The 23290-nt window shown below is 66.4% G+C and overlaps 5 protein-coding genes across 5 annotated transcripts; 1 reads left to right on the top strand and 4 right to left on the bottom strand.

The window, feature by feature from the left end:
- Positions 1-783: 783 nt before the first annotated feature.
- On the top strand, positions 784-4558 carry EMIHUDRAFT_106136 (hypothetical protein; the record flags this gene model as incomplete). The annotated part of the gene is made up of 9 exons (XM_005760809.1): positions 784-988; positions 1752-1901; positions 2347-2615; positions 2689-2953; positions 3158-3198; positions 3594-3648; positions 3776-3926; positions 3998-4266; positions 4398-4558. 9 exons carry the CDS (start codon positions 784-786, stop codon positions 4556-4558), a joined length of 1566 nt encoding a protein of 521 aa, XP_005760866.1.
- Positions 4559-4872: 314 nt separating this feature from the next.
- EMIHUDRAFT_217631 (hypothetical protein) lies at positions 4873-6950 on the bottom strand (the record flags this gene model as incomplete). The annotated part of the gene is made up of 6 exons (XM_005760808.1): positions 4873-5327; positions 5407-5480; positions 5640-5795; positions 6021-6160; positions 6258-6450; positions 6553-6950. 6 exons carry the CDS (start codon positions 6948-6950, stop codon positions 4873-4875), a joined length of 1416 nt encoding a protein of 471 aa, XP_005760865.1.
- A 619-nt stretch (positions 6951-7569) lies between these two features.
- Positions 7570-16905, bottom strand: EMIHUDRAFT_217630 (hypothetical protein; the record flags this gene model as incomplete). The annotated part of the gene is made up of 16 exons (XM_005760807.1): positions 7570-7657; positions 8356-8498; positions 8577-8626; positions 8789-9518; positions 9589-10273; positions 10346-11191; positions 11266-12440; positions 12603-13329; positions 13405-13829; positions 14008-14310; positions 14383-15221; positions 15305-15449; positions 15609-15869; positions 15937-16196; positions 16491-16667; positions 16764-16905. The coding sequence occupies 16 exons, from the start codon at positions 16903-16905 to the stop codon at positions 7570-7572; spliced, it is 6996 nt and encodes a 2331-aa protein (XP_005760864.1).
- Positions 16906-17637: 732 nt separating this feature from the next.
- EMIHUDRAFT_438356 (hypothetical protein) lies at positions 17638-18226 on the bottom strand (the record flags this gene model as incomplete). Its single annotated transcript, XM_005760806.1, has 1 exon — positions 17638-18226. A coding segment is annotated over one exon (588 nt), but the record flags the coding sequence as incomplete, so codon positions are not given.
- A 1479-nt stretch (positions 18227-19705) lies between these two features.
- EMIHUDRAFT_465614 (hypothetical protein) lies at positions 19706-21799 on the bottom strand (the record flags this gene model as incomplete). Its single annotated transcript, XM_005760805.1, has 5 exons — positions 19706-19966; positions 20206-20233; positions 20347-20930; positions 20988-21084; positions 21306-21799. 5 exons carry the CDS (start codon positions 21797-21799, stop codon positions 19706-19708), a joined length of 1464 nt encoding a protein of 487 aa, XP_005760862.1.
- Between the last annotated feature and the right edge of the window lie 1491 nt (positions 21800-23290).

Raw genomic sequence — 23290 nt, 5'->3', positions numbered from 1 at the left:
ATTGGGCGTCTCGGAGCTCGCATAGGTTGGCGGCGGAGTAGGACCGTTCCGCTTGCGGGGGGGACGAAAGCATGGAATGCAACCTTCCGCTAGCAGAGCGAGCCTCTCGACGCGCGTCGACGAGGATGGTAGCCATTCGAACCTGCCACTCTCCGTTCTGAAAAAGCAGTACGAGCGTCCGCACGCAATTTCAAGGTGGGCGCCAAAGCCCCGCCGGTACAATCGCAGCTCCTTCCTCCGCAGCGCCTTAAACCGCCTTCGGCGCTTTTTTGCCAATTCGCGCTTCGCTTGAACTGAATTGCGGTGTCGCACGAAGTCCAGGCAGTGGTCGAGGAGCAAGTTTGTAGCAAGCGGGGTCGCAACCACGAGCACGGAACCGTCTGTTGCAATCAAAGAAGCGACCTTGACACCTGAGTGGAATGCCGCGATGCCGTGCGTAACCAACAGCGGGTCGTTGTTGACGAGTGGCGTGAGTACCATCAATGTTGGCACCATGGCAAAGGCGCAACTCTGAGGTGATTTCACGAGCATGCGCACCCATTTGACGCAGAGGTATCCAACAGCCGAGCCGGCTTCGTAGCCGCTGAGAAATGCAGAGTTGCCGCCGAGGGAGACCAAGCCCGGTGGCAATCCGAAGCATCGTGATCGAACGGTGCAGAGCCACTCAAAGTACTCCGTGCGCTCATCAAGAAGCAGGTATCTATGGCTAGCCCAAGACGAAGCTGAGTAGTAGTATCGGGTAGCGTTTGAAATCAGCTGAACTTGATTTCCTTCCAGCGCCCAATGCCGCACCGAAAGGTGTGTTCCGACAAGCCGCAATGGGGCAACATGACCTGGTTTGAGCTCCCAATTTCGCAGGGAAAGGTGTGCATCGAGATTCAGCAACGGGGCAAGTCCTTCAGGCCAACGCCAATCGCAATCGTTTCGCAGTTGGGGCGAAGTTCGGTCTTCCTCTTCGTAATCGATCGGCGGCGAGAGGCGGCGAGTGGTGACGCGAATTTCAACCGAAATCGCGCCACCCTTTGTGCACTTTGAGCAAGAGTCACTCCTCGTCTCTCGCAATGTTGTTGTGACGGTTGAATTTTTGCCGATTTCTGTAAGCGTCCATTTTTGAATAGGTTTGGAAACCACCGAGGGGTACGATTCCACATAATTCATCCGACGGAAACGTGGCGATGGCACCTGATTCGGGGCGCAGTGGGGGGGTGTGTGTGTGAGGATTTGGTTCTGATGAAGGTGGGGCAGCACCGAGGGGGATGGGGGAGGGTCACCGTTTGGGCGAGCCAAGGCTGTGGCGCCGACGGCGGCACCCTTGTACGAGGCTGTGAGGGGAGCGGCGGCGAGAGGGGGGGCGGCGGCGACGCAGGCGAGCCGCACACGCGCGCGACTGAGCGTAGCGCGGGCGGCGGGAAAAAGGAGGACGGCGGCGGCGGCGAGGCGCAAAACGGGGGCGGCGGAAGTGGGGGCGACGGCGGCGGCGGAGTGAACGGCGGCGCGCGCACGGACGGCGACGAAATCGACGGCGGGGAGGGGTGGGGCTGCATGGCGGCGGCGGGCGCGCGCACATTCGTCGTGTTTTCGCATTGGCATTCCACGTGCTCCTCGGCGACCTGCGTGCGCGGGAACGGCAGGGGTCATTTCGCGCGCACCGGGCGGCGCCGTGCTCGCAGCAGCCGGGATCGCGGCAGAGTATGGTGGAGAGCTCTACCCGCGCACCTGCCCAGCGATGAACTCGACGCCGCTCCTGGCAGGCGAGGCAGGGATCTCGGCGACGTTGGAGAGCGGGCGCACGATGTCGTGGGCGACGCCCGTCCGCAGCCACGTCGTGGTGACGACGATGGCGAGGAGCATCACGGTGGAGAGGAGCGTCCCGGCGCTGCTTGGGCTCGCTCGAGTTTCCGGTGAGGGCATGGGTGTTTTTGTTGTATCAGGGCTTGGAGGTGGCTGCAAGAATTCTTTTCCCCAAACTTGTTGGTGATGGCGTCCGCCCCGGCCTGGTGGCCACGCCAGGACGCTACTTCGCTACTCCCGCCGCTGCAGCCTTGGGCGAGAGCGAACGGCACGGAGCACTTTGGCTCGGAAAGTGGGCTCCGCTGCTTCCTCGACCGCATGCTCCGGCGGCGCAAGCCAGTCACAGTCGCGGCGCTGGGCGGCTCCATATCTGCAGGGTCGAGCTACACGGTGCGGCAGACGGACGACCTGTACCACTCACGGGTCGCTGCAGCGCTGCAGCGGCTCGGCCCGCCGGGAGCCAACCTCTCCATCACGGATCACAACGGCGTGCGCCGGCACACCCCGCCGCCACAATCTGACGCGCTGACGATGACCGCTGTCGTCCGCTCTTAGGCGCGCTTCCCGCCACCGGCCCGTCCTTCTTCGAACACTGCCTCGAGTCGCAGCTCCCCGCGGCGCCGCACCTCATCCTCGTCGAGTTCACCGTCAACCTTGACCACAACCCCGCCGCCTTCGAGCGGATGCTGCGCAAGCTGCTTACGCTGCCTCGCCGGCCCGCGGTGGTGGTCGTCTCGATGCACGGCTGGCGCCTGACCGACAGCCGCGGGAGGCGCGTCTCGCCCTGGCGCTGCGCCTTCCCGCGCGCGGGCGGCAAAGCGGATGTGAGGCTGCGAGGCTCCGACCAGCAGTGGGAGGACTCCAACCCCGAGTCCAGCTCCAACTCGCGACTCGCAGCTCCCACTCCTAGGCTCCGACCAGCAGTGGGAGGACCAGGACCCGCGCGGCGACGAGGACAGGGTGGCCGAGCTCTGCCGCTACTACGACGTCCCGCTCGTCTCGATGCGGGCCGCGCTGCTCGAGCCGGTGCGGCGAGGCGCGGTGCGGCTCGACGAGTTCATGGTGGACTGCCGCCACCCGAAGGCGGAGGGGCACCTCGCGATGGCCCGCGCGGTGCTGGACCGGCTGCTTCGCACGCGGCCCCTCGCGGAAGGAGCGGCTTGTCCCGCCAGCCCCGCCGGCAGCCACCCGCCGGTCCTCCCTCCGCCGCGGCTGCGGGACGGGCTGCCGATGCCAAACAGCATGTGCGCGCGGGGCGAGCTGTTGCGCCAGCGCGTCCTCGACTCGCGCGGCTCCGACCTCTCGCCCTGCCGGCGCCTCCTCCTCCTCGACCTCCCGTAGACCGCCCCCGGAGCCCTCCCTGCAGGCTTCGACTTCTCGCTCGAGCAGCGCGGCAAGCCGGGCCTGGTCGGCTTGCAGCCCTAGATGCGCATCCATGTCTCCCCGTACCTCCCCACACCTCGGAGCCTCGATGCGAATGCGCACTGTTGTTCCCAACCAGCACTCTCCCCTCGTACTCATGCCGTGACGTTGTGTGAACTGCGGACGGGCTCACGAGTGCTCTGCACGCTCAAGCCCCTGACCGGTTGGCATGCCCACAGGCCTGCAGCCGCACAGCACCTTGCGCCTCGCCCTCGACACCGAGGCGCGACACGCCTCACCCGCACACCGCCTTGCACTTTCAATGCCCGATGGGGCCACCCGTCTCAAGACGTCGAGATGCGGGAGCCCCCCCCCCACGCACACACACACACAGGTCGTGGAGGAGACTACCTCACCGTACCACCTCACCTCACCCGTAGGCGCGGCAGGCGGAGGCGGAGGCGCCGCGCAGGGGGAGGCGTGGCGCGGGCGACGGTGGCTCCGGTGGTCGGCTAGCTGCGATCGTGCGGCCTTCGAGTAGCAGTCCAGATCGACGGATTCGGCCTGCCGATCCTCCTAGAAGGAGGCGTCGCTGCCAGCCCCTCCCCCCGCTGCTGCTCAGGTGGTGGCCGGCGCCCCACCGCCACCCTCCCCGACCCAAAGTGCTCCGACCACGACGTCGGCGAGGCGGCTCACAACGGGCAGAGCCAGGCTTGCGCGCAGCAGCAGCCGTGGTGCCACTCTCGGAAGGTCTTCAAGCGCTGCCCGCTCACGTGTGCAGCCGCGCGGAGGGGCAAACCTCGGACAACCCCGCGGAACCTCGGGCCTCGCCCCTCTCGCATAGGTGCGGCCTCTGCAGCCGCGTGAGGGGCGGCGCCAACGCCACGACTTCGGTGCTGTGGCTGGCGTACCTGTCCTCATACCAGCACATGGGCCGTGCGCTCGTGCGGTGCAGCGGCGGGTGCGAATGCGGCCCCGTCGAGATCGACGCACACGTCCGCTCGGAGCGAGTCTCCGTCACGGCGGTGCAGCGGCTCGCGGTGGTCCACACGGCGGCGCACGGCGGGCCGGCTTGCGCGCTCGACTTGCGGATCCTCCCGACGTCCTCCTCCGGTGCGCCCGTTGCCCCGCCCCCCCCTTTCGACCGCGGCTCGACGTCGAGGACGCCCTTCTCTGCCCCGCACCGACGCCCTCTCCCCCCGGGCACCGACGCCCCCCCTTGCGTCACCCCCCCCCCTTGCGAGGCGAGCACAAGTGGAAGCTCCTCGGGCTGCTTCTCGGTGGCAACCTGGCAGGCGACGCCTGGATGCCGCCCGGCTCCATACGGTACGACGGCGACACGCGCTCCTTCTTCTTCCCGGGCGCAGACGAGAAGCTGCCGACGCAGACCTCGTTCGGACGCTGAGAGTCTCAGTCGGTGAGAGGGCAGGCCGGCGTGGGCGACGGGCGAGCGCTTACTTCTTCATATTAAAAAGAATTGTGTATGTAAAAAAGAGTGATGAGCGCAAGAATTTCGTCAGGCAGGGGGGAAACAGGCGAACGAATCTCGGAAACTCACACCGCAAACGACATACAGGGCGCGAGAGACTGGCACGCCACTCTGGCACGTAAACGTACACCCGCTCCCTCGTACATTTCGTTTAAATTCGTTGCTTCCCCATCGATTCTCGCGCACACGAGAGCGCGTTGCACGCCGCCTCCATACAGTTCTCCATACAGTTACGATTTCGTGACTGCTTTCGCCGTCATCGCCACACCGCCTGGCGCCGCCGTGCTCTCCACAAGCTGCTGCACATTGCGGATCGGTGTGGTGCTACGGGCGCAGAGGCGGCGGAAGCAGCCGCGAAAGCGGAACAGTGCGAGGAGGAGGGCGAGGGAGAAGACAGCGAGGAGAGGGAGCAGGAGGTCGGGCAAGTTGGGGCGCTGCTCGCCGGTTCCGGCGCCGGCGAGGTCCTCGCCCGCCGCCGTACCGTTGCAGGGCCATGCTTGCTGGACGTAACGCATCCACAGGTCGGTCGATGTGCTGCCGTCCAGCATCCGGACCGGGTGAGGGGCGCTACCCGTCTGCGACTCGTAGGCGCGCACCACAGCGGGCAAATCAAAGTCCACCGTCCAAAGCTCGTACTTCTCATCGCCCACAGGCATCGACGTCGCCGCGTACCGGGGCAGCGGGCCTACAAGGCGAGGGCAGGCGCACGGGCGGTGAAGGCACGCGAGGGGCGGGTCGTTCCTTCCGCGTCTAGGGCCGCAGACCGCCAGTGCGGGGGTCGGCGGCGCTGGGCGCTTGCGCATGGAGGGCGCTTAGCACCGCCCGAACGTCACCGCCGCTCACGGCCGGCGCCACGCGCCATAGGTGGTCCGCAAACGGGTTCATCGTCCAGACGTCGTCCAGCGTGACAGACCCGGCGTACAGGTCGTACCTGCGGGCGTGTCATGGACGTGTCATGGACGTGTCATGGACGTGTCACCCGGCGTACGCGTCGCACCGCAGCGAGCCGGTGCTCTGCACGGCGATGCGTGACGCGTTACCGCCGAATGCGGTCCGCGGCGTCACCTCGTCCAAGTAGAACCGCCAGAGCGACTCGGCCGCGCCCAGCCCCGCAGCCGCCTTGTACGTGCGTGGCGCGCAGCCGAGCACATGGCTGAGGCGGAGTCCTGAGGCGGCACGCTTGATCTCGCCCCGAAGCGCGGCGCCGGCGGCTGTCAGCAGCGAGGCGGGGTCGGCGAGACCGGCCGCTGCCGCCATCGAGGCGCGGTTGGCGTCGATGTTGAGGTGAGCAAAGGTGGCGGCGGCGGCGGCGGAGGAGGAGGCGACAGAGGGCGGCGGCGAGAGCGAGAAGGACGCGAAGCCGATGGTGTCGAGGTACCTGCCCGCTTCGAACGAGGCGGCGCGGGTGTCGAGGTCGCGGTAGGCGCGCACGTGCGAGTGGCCAGTCACAAAGAGGACGGGGACCGCCGCGCCGGCGCTCGCTCGCGTGGCGGCGAGCAGCAGGTCGACGAGCGGGTCCTGCAGGGAGGTTCAGAGAGGTGGGTCGGAGAAGGTTCGGAGGAGGGTCATCGAGTGGGGCGGAGTCCTTGAAGTCCATGTGTGTCAGGAAGAGGACAGCGTCGTACTCGGTCGCCGTGAGGGCGTCGACGAACCACGCCTGCTGCACGGCCTCCTCCACGCGCGTGACGATGACGTGGTCGGCGTGGTCTCTCATGTCGTAAAGGAAGCCAAAGGCGAGCACGCGCGAGGTTCGGCCGACGAGCAGCTTGTGGCTGGAGCCGAGATGCTCGCCCGTCGCGGCGTCCAGTCTACGAGCGAGCGGCGAGGCGGGGGGGGCTGGGGAGTGATGCATGACGGGAGAGGAGCAGGTGGGCAGGGGGCGATGAACGAGCATAGACGGTTGCACTCACGTGTTTGAGGTGATGAAGCTTCCATTCCACGAGTCGATGAACCCGCCAGGCTGCGCGAGATAGTCGATATTTTTGTTCTCGTACAGCTCGTGGTTGCCCGTTGTGAGTGCATCGAATGGCATGCGCTGCAGCAGCGGCACGAGAACCGCGGGCGGCGTCCGGGAGAATCCGTTGCCGTCGTTGAGGTCGCCATTCTGTACCAGGAAGAGGTCGCAGCCTCTGGCCGCTGCGACTTCCGCTAGGCGCTCGTGCAGCGACAGCACGTGCCCATAATCCGCGTCGAGCGCCGGTGTGTGATCCGGGTGCCGATGGCCGGCAATCCAAGAATGAACATCGGTGACGATCAGGAAGTTGACGTCGTTCCAAGGCACCGGGGAGACGACGTCAGTAGCCGGCATTGTGTCCGTGGAAGTCGTTGGCCTCCTGCCGTCGTGTCCGGGCGGGGAGCGGTGGGCCTCCTGCCTCCCAGCTGCTGCCTCCCTCGATGCCTCCCCCCCCCCGCCCCCCGCCCCGCCTTCGCCTTTGCCGGGGGGCAAAATCCGCTGCTCCTACAGTGCCGCGCCGCCTTCCGCACACACACAAACAGAACTTTCTGCTTCGAGGGAGTTAGTTTGCGTTGAGGAGCAGACCCGAGCAGCCGTGTCGCGTGTGCCACCCGGACCCACCCCGTAACAGCCTTGTTAGCCATGGGAAGATCGGCTCGCAAGGTGGGGTGCTAGTTAGTATGAGACCGACCCGGGTCGCAGTTCTCTTGCGTAGGCTGTCAGAGACAGATTCTTGCGAAGGTGGGGACACGAGTGTCTGTCCTGGTCCCACCAGGCAGCCCTATACACACGAGCTCATACAGGCCCCAACAAACGCCCATTCCTGTGAGTCAGTGGACGGCTCTATCGTCTCCTAACCTCTCCTCGACGACAGTATACGACAGAGTACGACTGCGAGGAGACTATGCTCCCCTCTCCAGCAGGCAGACCGTACTCACTGCTTTTCCCCTCTCCCTCCCTGGCCCTCTCTCCCTCACGCAGCGCGGCCAAAACCGCCTCCGACGCGATTGTGCGGCGTAGCGTTCACGTCTCTGCTCGCGAGGAGCTCAGCCTCCCCGGCCCTGCGCTTGCACAATGCGGAGCGTGCTCCCCGGCGCGCACCCTGGGCAAATCACCTGCATCGCACCCCCGCCCGGCAGATTCACCGCAAACGCCATGCCGGGAACGACGCCCGCGGGCACCACCACCTACAGGGCCTATTGAAAGCAATACGTGTGAACAGACGCAGTCGGCACCTCTCCATCAGCGGCGGCGGGCAGTGTGCTGTGCCTCTGGTGTTCATGGCGGCGCCGGCGGCAGGAAGTGGACGCCCGGGGGAAGCTGGACGTCGAGCGAGAGGCCGGGGGTGAGGACAGCGCCACTGGGCACAGGGACTGTCATCAGCCCCGATGTTGTGCTGATCGTAAGTCTCTGCCCCTGTACGAAGGTGTCAGGAACCATGATTCTGATCGGCGGCTGCTGCTGCTGCTGCTGCTGCTGCTGCTGCAACTGCTGCTGCATCTGCTGCTGTGCCTGCTGCTGTGCCTGCTGCATCTGCTGCTGCCGCTGCTGCTGCACCTGCTGCTGCGGCTGCTGCTGCGGCTGCGGCTGCGGCAGCTGCTGCTGCCGCTGCTGCTGCCGCTGTTGCTGCTGCTGCTGCTGCTGCTGCTGCCGCTGCTGCTGCTGCCGCTGCTGCTGCTGCCGCAACTGCTGCTGCTGCTGCAACTGCTGCTGCTGCTGCTGCAACTGCTGCTGCTGCTGCTGCTGCTGCGCCTGATACTGCTGCAGCAGCAGCTGCTGCTCCGTCGCCGGGAGGAAGGTGTTGAGCCCGACGATGAGCTCGTGGTGGCCGTGGAAAAGCTGCAGCACGTGGGCGATCAAGCTCGGCGTGTCACGCCTGTGCTGCGCCAGTATGTCTTCGAACTGCAGGCGGAGGGGGGGGGGGGTAAAAGGAAGGAGGGGTGAAAGAGGGTGAGAGAGTGTGCGATCCTGCTTCGCAACGTCCGGCCCGAGCGCCTGCCTGACCCGGTCCATGTAAGCGGTCGCCCGGTCTGGCCGAGCCGGCGCAGGCTGCGGCGGTGCAGGCGTGGGCGGCGGCGGCTGTGGCGGCGACGATGGCGGCGGCTGTGACGTTGACGCGGGAGGCGGTGGCGCAGGCTGCGGCGGCGCAGGCAACTCCGGCGGTGGCAGCGGGCGCTTGCCGCGGTTGTCACTGCCACCGCCGCCGCCATCGTCCTGGTCGGCAGGCCGGGGCCGCTTGGTACCCTTACCCGACTTGAGTGGCAGTGTGAGCACGTAGTACTCGAGACCCTCGTGCTCGACGGTGCGGTGGAGTTTGCCATCGGGCGCTTTCCACCCCACATACCCGTGCACAGCACCGACCGACACAGCTTCCACCGCCGTCGCAGAAAGATCAGGCATGCGGTAGAGCAGCGCCTGAACTGATGGCGTGAACTCATCGCCGTCGCCGTCGCTCGCAACACTCTGGACTTGCACCAGCAAAAAGACCCAGTCGAGATTCTGCGTATTGAGCCGGTTCAAAAGGTCGATCATCTCCTCAAAGGAGGGGGCCAGCCCGTCCTCCGGGACTTGGAGTGCCACAAGCGCAGAGTGCGCCGCATCTGGCGACGCCTGGTGCTCATCAAGAAGCGGCTTTACCGAGGCTGCATCCAGCCATTCGTGGGCATCGTCCGGGGAGATGAGCCGCGGGCATGGCCAGCCCTGGCCCTTGTGTATCATGCCGTACTGCTCCTCCTTCAACATCTCCTCCAGCCGTGGCAACGGCGGGTCGATGTCGGTGTCGGTGTCGGTGTCGGAGCCGTCGTCGGGGCCGTCGGGCTTTGGCTCAACGTCGCGGCGCAAGTGGCGCTTCTTGTGAATGTAGCGGCTGAACTTGCAGATGGCCAGACCGGCCTCGTCGACCATGTGCAGAAACTCGACGTCCTGCGGCAAGTCACGTGGTGAGCTGACGCGGCGCAGCGGGGTAGCCTCCAAGGCGTGTCCGAGAGCGCACCTCCCAGATTGCCTTGGCCGGATAGAGGACGCCCTTGTCCAGCGTGGCGCGCACGTTGAGCAAGAAGAACGAGTAGACGGAGTGAGTCGCCAGGAAGCCGCGCCGCTGCCGCAGCCGGTTGCGAGGGTCGTCGCGCTGCATGCCGAGGATGCCGTATGCGAGCTTATCGCCGCTGTACTGGCGAAGAGAGCCCAGCGGCGCGGGGTCGACGGCGGCGGGGCCGCCTCCTCCTCGGATCACGAGCGGCGCCGAGCCGCTGTTCGCGAGGGCACGGCGAGGTGGCGATTTCCCCCGCTCAGTCTCGGCATCGAAGGTGATGTGCTCGGTGGCGGCCGCCGAGACGAGCGGCAGCTGCTCGTCGACGTTGTCCTTGTCACCGCGGTCGAGCAGCAGCTCCATGCCTTGCATGACGGTGGCGAAACCGCACTCGCGCAGCTTCACCACGCCGTCCACGCCAGTGCGTGGCGCGACGGAGTCAGGGTCGATGTCGATCGCCCAGCAGCGCTCGACGTTGTCGTCGAGCATCCATATCTCGTCCAGCCCGAGCTCGTTTGCGAGCAGCTGGCAGACGAGGCGCGCGTAGCCGATGCGGCCTACCTCGACCTGCAGCTGGAGGGGTGGCGCGTCGTGCGCGTACCGCACTTGCATCGTCGAGGGCATCTCCGCGATGATGTACATCGAGCCCCTGCGAGGCGAAGGACAGGTGTGAGGATATGCGCTGCGTGTCTCGCGCTCCAATCGCGGAGAGCAGTCGTACCAGCAACGGAGATACTCGTCGAACGCTGCGCGATCAGCTGGCGACGCGTCTCGCGGTCGCAGCATCAGCACTTGGACGTACTGCTCCCGCTTCAGCGGCGCCATCGCACAGTCGCGGTTCAAGCGGACGGTCACCTTCTGCGCGCCCCCGTAGGAGCAGGTGAACATCCACCGCACGGCAAGGCCAGCGATGTTCACGCGTTGTGCGTCAGTCCACAGGCGGTTCTTCATCCAGCCTGGCACGTGCAGACGGCACGTGAAGGGCTCGAGCAGCTCCGCGCCGCCGCCGAACCGCTTGGCCCCCACGGCGACGTCGACAACGTCCGACGAGCGGTCATCCCCAGGCTTGCGTTGGGGCGCGGCGTGCTGAGCGCGCACGGCGCCCCCCGCGGGCACGACATTTGGCTTCGCGATGACTCGTGCGGCGCCGCGGTGCGTTGGCGGCTTGTCCCAGATCAACGCGGCCGGGTTCAAGCCTGGCTGCCGGAGCGCGCTGAAGTCCTTGTGCAGCTGGCGCAGGCGGGCCATTCGCCCGTCCCAGTCGACGCAGAGCCGCACAGCCTCCCTTGCACCCTCGTCGTCACGGACAGCGCGAGTCGCTGTGTCAACAGGCATCTGCTTCGCCGTCCCGTCCGCCAGCTTGAGCTTAACGCGCAGTTCCTCGACCGCAGCGCAGCCCTTCTTCGACACGATGCACTCGCCCGACGGGCTCAGCAGCCAGTCGCAGTACTCGTCGGCCCAAGTCCGAAGCGGCGCAGGCGGCGGCGCGACAGCGAGCTCCTGCAGCTTCGACATCCGCCCCTTGGCCACGGCCTGGTAGTAGTGGCCCTCCTTTGGCTCTTCGTACCTGGTAGACACGGCGGATGAAGCGTGAGGTATAGGCCACTCCAATGCAAAATGCGAAGGCATGTGTGCGCGCACTTGAGGCGTTGTCGCCCGATGTTCTCCCAGTACGGGAAGAACCAGCTCCACCGCTGGTCGATGCCCTTCTTCGACATGAAAACCGACGGAAGGTTCGAGCCGCGCACCTCCTCCGTCAGTCGCGTGAGGAAGTGGAGGTAGGCGCCGGTCTTGCCGATCTGGCACTCGGCGAAGAGCAGCAAGCGCTTCGCATGCGTCTGGGGTTCGTCGACCGCGTCGTAGTGTGGCGGCTTCTTCCCCTCGCCGGTGTCCACCTTGCCCGTCGTCGGCTCGTAGTTGTCGTGGTAGTCGTGCAGCGGGTTGGCCCCCTCGGTGATGCGATCGTGCATCGCCTTGTTCGACAGCTTGCCTTTGATCGGCCGCATGTACATGTCGAGCCCCTCCTTCATCTTCACGCATTGCAGCGCCGTAATCTCACGCGAATGCGGCGCCTTCGACTGCTTGGCATCGATTCCCGCCACCAGCAGCTTTTGCACGTCCTGCCGGACGATCGCGCGAGGCAGCCGGTCGAAGTAGCAGTGCAGGTCGAAGTGCGTGACCACGCTCCCGTTGAGCGGGTCGTCCTGCTTGCGCAGCTGCGGGTCGAGCAGCTTGCGCAGCTCCGCGCAGAGCTCGGGCAGCGAGTGGACGTGCGCGACGATGTCCTGGTCGGTGCCGCCGGCAAGCACGACCATCATCGGCAGCTCGAGCTCCAGCAGCCGCCTGGCTTCGGCCGCAGCTCGGACCGCCTCGATGTCATCCGCCACCAGCGTCTCAGCTCCGTCATCCATCTCCATCTCAGCGGCGGACCTGGCGTCGGCGGCACCGAGCGCGGCGAGCACTCCGCTCACGCTAAGAGGCTTGGTCGCGCCGTGCAGCAGCCGCGTCGCCGGGTAGCGGCACATGCGGCCGAGCTCCTGCGTGAAGGCGACGAGCGTGCCGGCCGTGCGCAGGCGCAGGTCGAGGCTCACGAGCGAGTGTGGGAAGGTGTCGCCCATGCGCGCCTTCTCGGTCACGATGAGCAGCATCGGCACGTTGTGGAGGTCGGCGTAGCTCAGCTCGGCGCGGGGCGCGCGCACGCCCTGCGCCGACTCTCGCTGGTATGAGGCGAGCTTCCGATTGAGGATGTCCTGCAGCGTCAACGGCGGCGAGCCTTCCGGAAGCTTGCACACCTCGCCGTCGCGGTCGCCCCAGATCTACAGCGGTGTGTGCAGACGATGAGATTAGATGGGCGGGCGGGCGGGCGGCCCGGGGGGGGGGGGGGGGGGGAAGGCCTCGTTGGGATCTGTGTCGCTTCCGAGCGCGCGGTGAAGGTCAAAGTGCTTGAAGAAGTAGGGCTCGATGGCCTCGGCGATGACCGTCTCCGCGATGTCCGAAAGCACTGAGAACGCCCGCACGTCGCTGCCACCTGGCGCCGCGAGGCCGAGCTTCTCGAGCGCGTCGCGCAGCACGGTCTGCATGGTCAGGTTCTCCTGGTTCTCGTACACGCGCATCAGGATCATCTGCCCCCACAGGCAGCCACGCGCGTTGCGCGTCTGGTCGAGCAGCGCGAGGACGTTGCGGTCAGTCTCGGTGAACCAGCTCTCCTCGTCCGTCGACGTCTTGGCCTTGCGCTCGCCATCGAGCTTCTGCTTGAATATGTAGCGCAGAGCCTCGTCCTCAGTGACGTCCTCGGTGACTGGCTGCGGTGGCGCCGACTCGTTGTCCTCCTCCTCAGCGCCACCCTCGCGAAGCGCTTCTATCTCCTTCTTCGCGCGCGCCAGCTCCTTCTCGTACAGGTGGTCGACCAGCAGCGCCGTCATGTCGTACCACTCGAGCGTCATGCCGTTGCAGCATGGCAGTTTGGGCTGTCCCACCGCCAGGCGGCGCAGCAGCGCACGGAAGAGGGATCCCTTGTCTGCAGGGCTCAGCGTTGGCACTGGCACGATGCTGCCGCCAAAGAGCCCGTCGATGGACTCGGCCTGTGTCAGGCGTCGCTCAGACTGGTTGAGACCGAGCAGCATCGCAGCGCCTGGCTCGTGCCATCCGACGCCGACGCGCAGGAGGGCATAGTAGGCGAGCGAGAGGAGGTAGTCGCACATGAACCTGTGCGGAGCAAGAGAGGATTGCAAGTCACAGAGGGCATATGCCATCCGAGGGAGACAGAGGGAGAAGGCGCACAGGTGGCCGTCTTGGACGACGATGCGTTTCGCCTCGCCGCCTTGCGTCGCCTTGCGGCCCTTTGACTTGCCCCCGAATCGCGGTACGAGCTCTCCGACAGACTTCGTCTTGGCCCGCTTCGTGCGCGTGCCAAACCGCCCATTGAATCGGCCGAACTTGTCCGCGAAGTTCGTGTCCGAGCGCACGCGTTGCGCAGCGACCGGGTGGTCGCGATCGATGTCGGCGGGATTCGCCGCTACGAGTGGGAGGCTGAGGTAGCCGCTCTCAAACTGCGAGTCGGAGAAACCGAGCAGTGGCAGCACCGAGTGCTCGCCCCCGCAGAGGAGGACCTGCACGGCGGTGCATTTCGCCACGAAGCTGAAGCGACCGGTGTCATAAATGTCCCCGGGCGCCGCGTTCTTGTCGTACTTGCACGTGAGCGGCGCCTGTACGTGCAACACGAATAAGGCGGGTAAAGCAGGTTATTCCGTGGTGAGAGCGGGCTGGGGGAGAGGGCGCTGCTTTGTTCTCCAGCAGCTCGCCGAGATGCTTGGCAACGCTCTTCATGCTGCCAAATCGGCCGTCGATGCACACGGGCGGCAGGGCCGTCGCGACGCCGCCCACCTGGTAGGTAAGGCGCAGCTCGCGCTTGCCCTCAGGCACGGAGAAGGCGATGGAGTTGACGAAGAAGTCGATGTCTCGGTAGCGGCCGCGGCCATCAGGGCGCCAGCGGATGATGTTGGACGTGGGGTCCTCGTGGCCGGGCTCGAGCGAGAGAGGGTCGCACCACGAGTCCGAGGTGAGGGGGCCCGTGATGCGCGACTTGCGCGTGAGGCAGTTGAACGGCGTGGCCGAGTTGAGGAGGACGACGAGGTTCGGCAGGCCGAGTAGCTTCGCGTCGTTGACGTAGACCGACTGGTAGCCACCCTGTCAGCGGTGGGGTCGGGTGTTGAGAGAAGCAGAGTAGAGAAGGTGGCGGGGGCAGGTGGGGGAGGCTACCCGCGTGGGCGAGTAGTGGCACTCGTCGGCAATGATGACGAAGAGGGTGGTCCCGTTGTCCTTGATCGCCTTGGCCTTGAACTTTTCGAAGTACTTGGCCGAGTCGCCGCAGCTATGCATGATCACCTTGGAGAACTCGTCGTCGTTGCTGCCCCGCTCGGTTAGCCCCGCTCGCCGCACGCGGTAGGCGGTCTGCGCCTTGAGCGTGGTGAAGGCAGGGACGAGGATGAGGAACTGCATGTCGGTGAACTTGTCGAAGGCCTCGCCGCCAAGCATCGCACGCGTCCGTCGCAGCAGCGCCTCCGCCACCTTCGCCTGCTCCCACGACGGGCCGCGCGCCGCCACCTCCTCCTCCATGCCCTGCGGCACCGGCGGCGCCTTGTACGTCGCCACCACCGTCACCTTCCACACGCCGCTCTCCGGGGGGTCCTCGACCGGGTCCCCCGCCGCCCAGTCGTCCTCGATGCTCAGGCGGCCGGCCGCCACATCATCGAACACGCGGGCCTGCACGGCGGCCTTCATGTCGACCTTCTCGACGCAGCACGCGAGGATGCGGCGCAGCACGACTTCGGGCGACGAGTCCTGCGTAGTCTCGACCAATGAAACCGATGGCGTCCTCGCCTCGAGCCTGGCAGCCTCAAACTTGCCCGCGAGCGACGGCAACGGGTCCGTGTAGAGCACAACGCAACGCGCATCGAATTTGGCCGGCGTGGCGATGTAGTTGTCGAGGCTCACAGAGCAGCAGCGGAGGCGAGCGCCGAAGAGGGCGCTGCCGGAGAACTTCTTCGGGTCCGCGGAGACGATCAGCGCATCATAGATCCCGTCGGAGCGGCCAATGGCTGCGCGGGGTGCGGTCAGGAGGTCACAAAGGTTGGTGGGGGGGTGGAGGGGGGGGAGCAGGAGGAGGGTGGTAGCGCCGCACCAAGCATGACGTGCGCATCAGGCAGCGACAGCGGCTCGGGGTTGGGCCCGCTGCCCTGGACAACGTCGTACATGACCCGCACGTTCTTCTCGCGCTCGTCTGGCACATCCATCGCGTCCTCCACCTCGGTCACAAATACCAGCGCCTTGTAGAGCCGCCGCGGCGCGGTGCTACTGCCGTCGCCGCCGCCGCCGCCGCTGCCGCCGCTGCTGCCGCCTGGCGCGAGGCAAGCGTAGATGCCCTCCTTGAGCGTGATCCCGTCCTCGAGCTCGAGCGTGGCGTAGATGCCGTCCTCGAGCCCCACCTCCCAAAAGGACGTGCCGGCGAGCTCAGAGGGCGGGTCTGCACCGCCGAAAAGCTTGGGCGCGTATAGGCCCTTCGCCGCGCCGAGTGCCGCCCTGAGGTCCTTGCACTCTTTGGTCGCCTGTTTGAGCTCGAGCCTGATTCTCGCCCGCTCCTCCTCGTCGAGAAAGCCCTCCGCCTCGTCCTTCAGCGCAGACTCACGCTTCTCCGCCTCGCGCTTTTGCTTCTGCAGCGCCGCCTGGCCGCCCTTCCATTGGGCCACCTGCGGTTGTGAGACAGCGACTCAAGAGGGTGTTGGGTGGGGCAGTTGCGCATCGTTTACTGCGGACCCTCGCTCTCACAACGTCCTCCAGCGCGCTCAAGGAGAAGGTGCCGCCACCATCGTTCTGGCGCAGCAGAAGCGCGCACATCACCTCGTGGCGCTCCTGCGGGGCCGCGGCGCAGAGGAACGCGTGCAGCTCGCCGAGCGGTCCGTCGGCCGTCTCGAGGCAGTAGCGGCTTGCGTGCGACGGGTACGGCGGGACCTCGTCGGCACCGATCTTGATCTTGAAGCTTTGGTCGTCCTCGCTGGCTCCGAGCACAACGACGCCTGCGTCATGGCGGGGTGGAGAGTGAGCGCGGCTGCTGCCATCACCGCCCGGGGCAGCGTGGCTGCTGCCAGAGTGCGGCAGCAGGCGGAGGGCACTCTTGATCAGCGACGACTCGCGATGCACCGTCGGTGGCTCGTCCGCCGATGCAGACGGCCCAGGGGTGGCACCACCGCCAACGCCGCCGCCGCTGCTGCCACCACTGCCGCCGCACCCGTTGCCGCCGCTGCCACCGCAGTCAAAGCCGGCGGCAGCGCGGTCAAAGGCAGGGCTGACGTACGTGGAGTTGGCGGCACTGGAGCTGGCTTTGCCAGCGATCGGGCGCCGGCTGACGATCCAGATGGTGCCGTCCGACGTCTGGATCCGTCTCTGGACCGTCCCTTCGTCGCCCAAGCTTAGCGCGAGGGCCGCGTACTGGCCCACCTTCTGCCACTTGCCGCCACTCACGTCTTTTGCGGTATTGTTTTCAACACCTGACTGAATGAAGTCGGTATACCAGAGGCTGAACTCGCTCGACCTTCCTACTTTGCCGAGCTGAAGAGGTTCGTTCGCTTGGAATGCGCTCGCACCGGCGTGCAGTCCGACGCGCTGCAGCTTGCCGTCTGGAATGAATGGCACGCGACGGTCTGCCGTCACCGAGTAGACGTACTCGTTCTTGGGCGGAGCCCTGGTCGGCGTGGCGGGCGGCTCGCCACCCTGCGATGCCATCATTTGAGGCGCCGGCGAGTCCCAGCCCGGTCCCTCCCGCGGAACGAGGCGTCTCAGGGTTTTTCAACCCCCTCGCAGGGTTCCGCAGCGTTCCTGACCTCGGTCGGCTGCTCTCTGCGAGAGGGTGCGCGCTACCACCACCTCGTGTGTGTGTGGAGGCGTTCCCCACACCTGGCCTCTTCTACTACTTGCTCGGCGTGCGCGAGAACGGTCTCCCAGGCACCAACTTCTGCACGTTGAACCATGGCTGGGCGGACCCCTTGATCGGGTGAAAGACAGCCGGCACCTCGGCCTGCGCGCGAGTCAGCGCTGCGAGGAACGCTCCGGGTCCGCCTCGGGACGGCAGCAGCCTCGTCTCGTCGAGCAGGTCGAAGAGCTTGTTGCGGCAGCCGAACTCGCGCGCGGCGTGCAGCGGCGGGCCGTACCTGCTCACGGCGGGAGGAGTGGAGAGACGCGCCCGCTGCCTGGTGCGCGTGTGCGGCGGAGGCGGCACGTGATCCAGGGAGACACCTTCGCGATCTCCTCCGCCTCGCCCTTGAGGTCGTCGAGCACCTGTCAACCGACCGATCGATCAATCACCCTTCCTCAACAGCAGCTCCGCCCCTTCCCAAGTCGCCGAGCTCACCTCGAGCGGCGCCTCGAGCGTCGAGGGAGCGGTCCAGTTTATAGTAAGAGGCTGCGCAGGCCGTCTCCGGCAGCGGCACCTCTCGATCGGTTCCACTTTCTACGCACACGGGGGGCGGGGGGGGGGGCGGCTTGCCTCTCCCGCGGTTCGGGGCAGAGAAGAGGTGTGTTTGGGGAGAGGAATCAGGACCGAGCAGAGCGTCCATCGACAGGAAGATGGCGCGCGTGGCGGCTGTGCGAGGCGCGCGCCTTCGCCGGGTTGAACTGGGGGATGGGCAGCGCAAGGGCGAGCAGCTGCGTCGCGTGCGACGCCGAGTCGGCGGCCGTGACAGGGTCCAGCGACATCTGCACCGGCGCCGCCATCGTCGGCCGCATCACCGCCGGGCGCATGGCCGCAGGCGCGAAAGCGGCGGCGGAGCCAAGCAGGCAGAAGAAGACGGCACCCTTCATATTTCTGCGGGGCGGCGAGAGAGGGTGAGCCTCGGTGGGCGGACCAAGTTCGGGGCGAGGAGAGAGTTGCGAGCGCTTGTGAACGCAGTGGCGCCGCGGCAGCCACGCCGCGACTGCTGCGGGCGCCGACAGGCGGCGGCGGCGCAGCGGGCGCTCCACGCCAGCCAGTGAGGTGCTGGGACGAGCCAGTGATGCGCGGATCCTCGGGCTCCAGCGCTCCAGCGCGGGCGCACCTCGCTTCCGATTGGCTATTGCACAAAGAATTCTACCGCTAGAGGCACCGGTATGGGACTGGTTCGTCTTAAAATCCCTTGTGGTGGCGGCGTGCCGTTCTCCCATCCCTCCCTTGGGTTGTGTGTTTTCTTTCTTTCTTTCGGGACTGGTTCGTGTGCGTCGCCCATCTCTCCCTGGAGATGACTGCTCTATTTACGGGACTGGTCGTGCGCAGAAAGAATTTTACAACCTGTACCTGTGTTACTGCCAGTGCGAGCGAGTCCCGTGCCCCGTGTTGCCCAGAAAGAATTCTTAAACGGAGCGGCCCTAGTCAATCCATCCCGAAAAATGGGGTGGTCGGTCATGCGCTGAGGGAGGGTGTAGAGGATGTAGAGTGTAGAGCGCTGTAGAGCTGTAGAGATGTAGAGCGCTCTGGAGCGCTGTAGAGCTGTAGAGCTCTACATCTGCCGCGGGACGAAGCGCCTCCGTTGTAGAGCGATGTGGATCGCCGCGCGCGGCTGACCAAGCTCTACTACCCATGTTGTTCAATTGACATCCAGTCGACCGCTCCGATAGTCTACTACCTTGAGCCCGGGAGACGGAAGGTCACATGCCACGTTCACTAGCTCGCGCCTCTGATCAGCGTGACAATTACTTGCTTCACACTCCGCTGTGTTGTCTGCCGCATCTGAAGACCGCGCAGACAATGGGGGAGTGTTGGGAGTGTGAATACCCCATTCGTGTATATAGAGAGATGTCCCTGTTGAGTACTGTCCGATAGAGTCGAGATGCCTTGTTCCAGAGGGATGTGTCCTGGACGGCGTCTCGTCGTGGTCCTTCAGGACGATAGCTTTGTGTCCTTCAGGACGATGACGATCTTGGTTTGATCGTTCCTGTACGCCTCGGTACAGACCCTCGCTCCGTGTACAGCTCTGAGCTCTCACTACAGGGCTGAAAGCCTCCGCGGGCCGTGCACAAGGATAGGGCTTATAGGGGGGCCTCGTCTAACGTGCCATCTCTACCGACAAAGACCAAAGTATCTCTAAGAGTGTGATGTATGTGTGTCTACCGATCTCCCCTCTCTCGCTGTCCGTTCTCACATCTCTCAGACTGACGGCAACCGACGGCGACGCTCGCCGCGCATGCGCACCGCAATGCGAACACGGTGCCACACCGCTACCAGACGGCCAGCGCCGCACTAGAGGCGAGTGCGGCACCCGCGGATGTGAGAGCGGCCGGCACTGCCCCCTATCCCGAAAAGGTGATGCAAGAGCAGCCCGACCGTGGCGACGCGTGACGGCCGCGAGGCGCACTCGGCCTTGCACTCGGCCTTGCACTCGGTTCCTGCTCGGCGCGTCGGCCATGCCGGTCAGAGCAGCAGCAGCGCTCGCCATCGCCGAGTCGCAGCCGCTGCGCCCCGCCCCGCCGCCGGAAGCCTTGTCGATGAGCATGCCTCACGGCCAGCACACGGGACCGCGCAGGGTGCTCCGAGCATTGTGTGACACATTAGCCGCCGTCAGCGCCAGCCAGGGTGCGGCAGGGACGGAGGCCCGGTCTGCTGCTGCTGCTGCTGCTGCTGCTGCATCAGCATCATCTGCTGTTGCTGCATCTGCATCTGCCGGATCTGCGCGGTCTGCTGCTGCAGCATCGCGATCTGCGCCTGCTGCTGCTGGATCTGAAGCTGCTGCTGCTGCTCCAGCTGCTGCGGTGGCGGCTGCGCAGGAGGCGAAGGCGGGACCCCCGAAGGACCGTAGCGAGTGAGCCACGCGGGCTTGACCTGCGGGCGGAGGCGGTGCAGGGGCAGGTTCAGAGGGGGCAGTACTAGTGGGCCGTGTTTGGCACGCCGGGCGGTGACGCAAGGCCGGGCAGAGCATGCGTGCAGCGGGGCTCCAGCCGCAGCCGCGTGGCGAGCATGCGAGGGAAGGGAGCACGGCTGCCGCACGGAGACACGCCGCCAGGCCGGGGCACGTGGCGGCGTCTGGGCGGGGAGTGTTGCGGCATCTGTCTTGCCGTTACCGCGTCGCGCCCTCGCCCCACATCGCGCCTGAAAGAGAGTGAGAGAGAGAGCCGGGGTCTAGCCGAGTTGCAACCTCGCCCCGCCTCGCCCCGCCCCCCTGTCCCGCGAGAGAGAGAGCCGGGGTCTAGCCGAGTTGCAACCTCGCCCCGCCTCGCCCCGCCCCCCTGTCCCGCGCGCGCCTCGGTTTGGTTGCGCCCGCCGGCGCCGTCGCCAGCCCCCACGCGGCTTTCTGCTGGTCGTACATCGCCTGAGAGTTGCAGAGGCAAGTCTCGAGAGCCGGGTTCCGGCGCGGCCTTCTGCTCTCTCTCTCTCGCGCGCGCGCCTCGATGTTCCGCTGGCGCGACGCCTCCGTCTTTGCGTCGCGGCTCGAAAAGGAGAGCGGCGTCCCGTCCTCGCGGTGGCTGAAGTCAGCGTGCACGTTCCCCGACGTCGCACCCGCGCCGCCCGCCGCACCGCCGGAGCCTCCGGCGGCGGCAAGCGGCGCGGGCGGCGGCGCGGGAGGAGGCGCAGGCCGCGCAAAGCCGCCACCGCCACCCCCGCGCTCAAACATGTCGTGCTGCCATGCCCCCGCCACGCCGCCACCTCCGCCGCCGCCGCCTCCACCTCCGCCGCCGCTCCCGTCGTCGCCGCCTGCGCTTCGGGCCCCGCCTTCGGCGGCGGCTCCGCCTCCCGCGTCGTCGTCGTCGGCAAAGGCGTCCTCGCTCTCTCGCATCGGCCGCGGCGCCTACAAGCCTCGCCACGGGACGCGTCGTGGACGTGTTCCGCGCGTCGACTTCTCCACCTGCAGAGGCGGAGGCTGCGTCGTCGTCCGAGTCTCCGCCCCGCGCTCGCCGCGCCGCCTCGGCCGCCTCCTGCTCCCTCCTCGCCCGCTGCCGCACCTGGCGGGACGATGCGGCCGCGGCGGATCAGCGAACGCGGGAGGCGGAGGTGACGGCGTGGCGCGAGGGTGACGGCAGCGGCCAAAGCTGCAGATAGAAGGCAGTGGCGGCGAGGGCGGCGGCGGCGCATCTCGGCGCATCTCGGCGTATCCGGGCTCGCCTCCTTGGGCGCCAGCTCGTGGTCTCCGTGCGCAAACGGGCAGCGCTGCCCCCGCTTGCACCGGTACTGCGCCCAGAGCGGACAGCGCTGCAGCTTGAGCCCGCGCGCCGGAGGCGGCGCCGCGCCCCAGCCGCCCTTGCCTCCACCGCCCTTGCCGCCTCCGCCCTTGCCGCCGCCGCCGCTCCAGCCGCCCTTGCCGCCGCCGCCCCACCCGCCCCTGCCACCGCCACCCTTGCCGCCGCCACGGCCCCTGCCGCCGCGGCCGCGCCCTTTGCCGGTGAACTCGACGGGAGAGACCCAGCGGTCCTCGGCGGGCGGCTCCTCGGCGGGCGGCTCCGCCGCCGCCGCCTGGCCCTCTCCGCCCTCTCCGCCAGCCGCCGCCGCGTACTCTCCTCCCGCCGCCGCGTACTGCGCCGCGTATGCCTGGTACTCGGGGCTGGCGTAGTACGCCTCCCAGTATGCGGCGTAGGCGGCGGCAGTGGCCTCGTCCATGGGAGGGGCCTCGGTCGGTGGCGGAGGAGGCGCGTCTTCGTCGGGTGGCGGAGGAGCGTCCATGACAACACCGCGAGGCGAGCCCACCAGCGGTGCAGAGAGAAACGGTATGCGCACCTCCTAGATCTAATAGAGTCGGCCCAGAGGGGTGGTTGAGGGGTTGAGGGTTGAGGCCCCCCCTCAACCATCTGGTTGACGGTTGAGACCCCCCGTCAACCCTTTAGTTGAGGGTTGAGGCCTCCGGGGCCTATTCACAGCCTTGTTATGAGAAGAAAATAAATACGTCCCATGGCGCTATGCGCTGGTCTGTGAGAGGTTGAGGTGCGAGCCCTGGAGGCCCTGGGGATGGGGGGAGACTACCCGCGGGCCTAGAAGGCCCGCGCGCAGGGGGGTGGGGCATTGAGACCGGTCATGAACGAGTGCGCGACACGCATGTTGCTACAAATACAGTCACAGCAGCTGCTCGTCATGAGCTGCTACTGTGTGGCAGAGCCCAGAGAGAGGGCTTTCAGGAGCACTATTCAGTATGATCCAGCTCAACGTTGCGGAGTAGTAAGACTGTTCCGTTGCCGTGAGCGGCCGGCGGCCGGCGGCGGCCGGTGCGGCACGCGGAGCACTCCGTGAGCGGTGACGGGTGCGGACGAGCGAATGATAGGTCCCTTTCAGTGAGAGATAGGCAGTCCTAGTCCCTAACAACACATCTTCCACAGATAGCGACCTCTCATTCGCTCGTCCGCGCCCGTCACTGCTAGTCGGGGCACTCCCGGCGTGCGGCCCGGTCCCGGTCGTCACTCCGGTTGCTCGTGTTCACACCGTCCGAACTCAGCTCCGCTAAGGATCCAGCGTCTGAGACTTGGGCATCTTACACAACTTTTGTAGTAGAGCACAATGGCACCCTTGCATCAAGTGCATCACTTCGTTAATAGACCGTAATAGAGGTCCCCGTTTTCGGCCGCCGCGGCCGGAGAGCACCCCCGTCGCCCCCGGGGGCCCGTCGACCCCCCAGGGCGCACCCAGCGGGCCCATGAAGCCATGATCGGTATCTCGGGCCTTGCGACACATCGAAGGCTAACGAAGGCGCTCTCAAAAGAAATATCCACGAACTCGCGAACCCGGAGTGTGAGCTGTGTGCTGTGTGTCCAGCAGTCCGAGAGAGAGAGAGAGAGGGGGAGAGAGAGAGAGAGAGAGAAAGAGAGAGAGAGAGAGAGAGAGAGAGAGAGAGAGAGAGAGAGAGAAAATAAAATATTCTTACCTTCAAGCCCCCCTCCGAGACTAGGGACAGAACCACACCAGTATAGACCAGAGGGACTGCGCCTCGCCCCCACTTGCCCTGACTGCACAGGATAGCGTGCCCCGAAGACGGCGACACATAGCGGGGGACACTGCGCAAGGAGGGGGTGCGAAGCCAAGGTTGGGGTTCTGGGTGGTGGGACCAATGAGGGGGGGAGGGCGGGGTCCTGTGGGGGTGAAATGTTGCGCGGCGAATTCGAGCCTACCCCCTCGCCGCGCCGATCCTCACGCGGAGGGTAAAACCCTGTGGGACAAAACCCCTCC

This window comes from Emiliania huxleyi (genome assembly GCF_000372725.1).
Source record: "Emiliania huxleyi CCMP1516 unplaced genomic scaffold EMIHUscaffold_74, whole genome shotgun sequence".
Classification (NCBI taxonomy): Eukaryota; Haptophyta; order Isochrysidales; family Noelaerhabdaceae; genus Emiliania; species Emiliania huxleyi.
The sequence above is the reverse complement of the archived record's forward strand: the minus strand, read 5'-3'. Positions and strand labels throughout refer to the sequence as shown.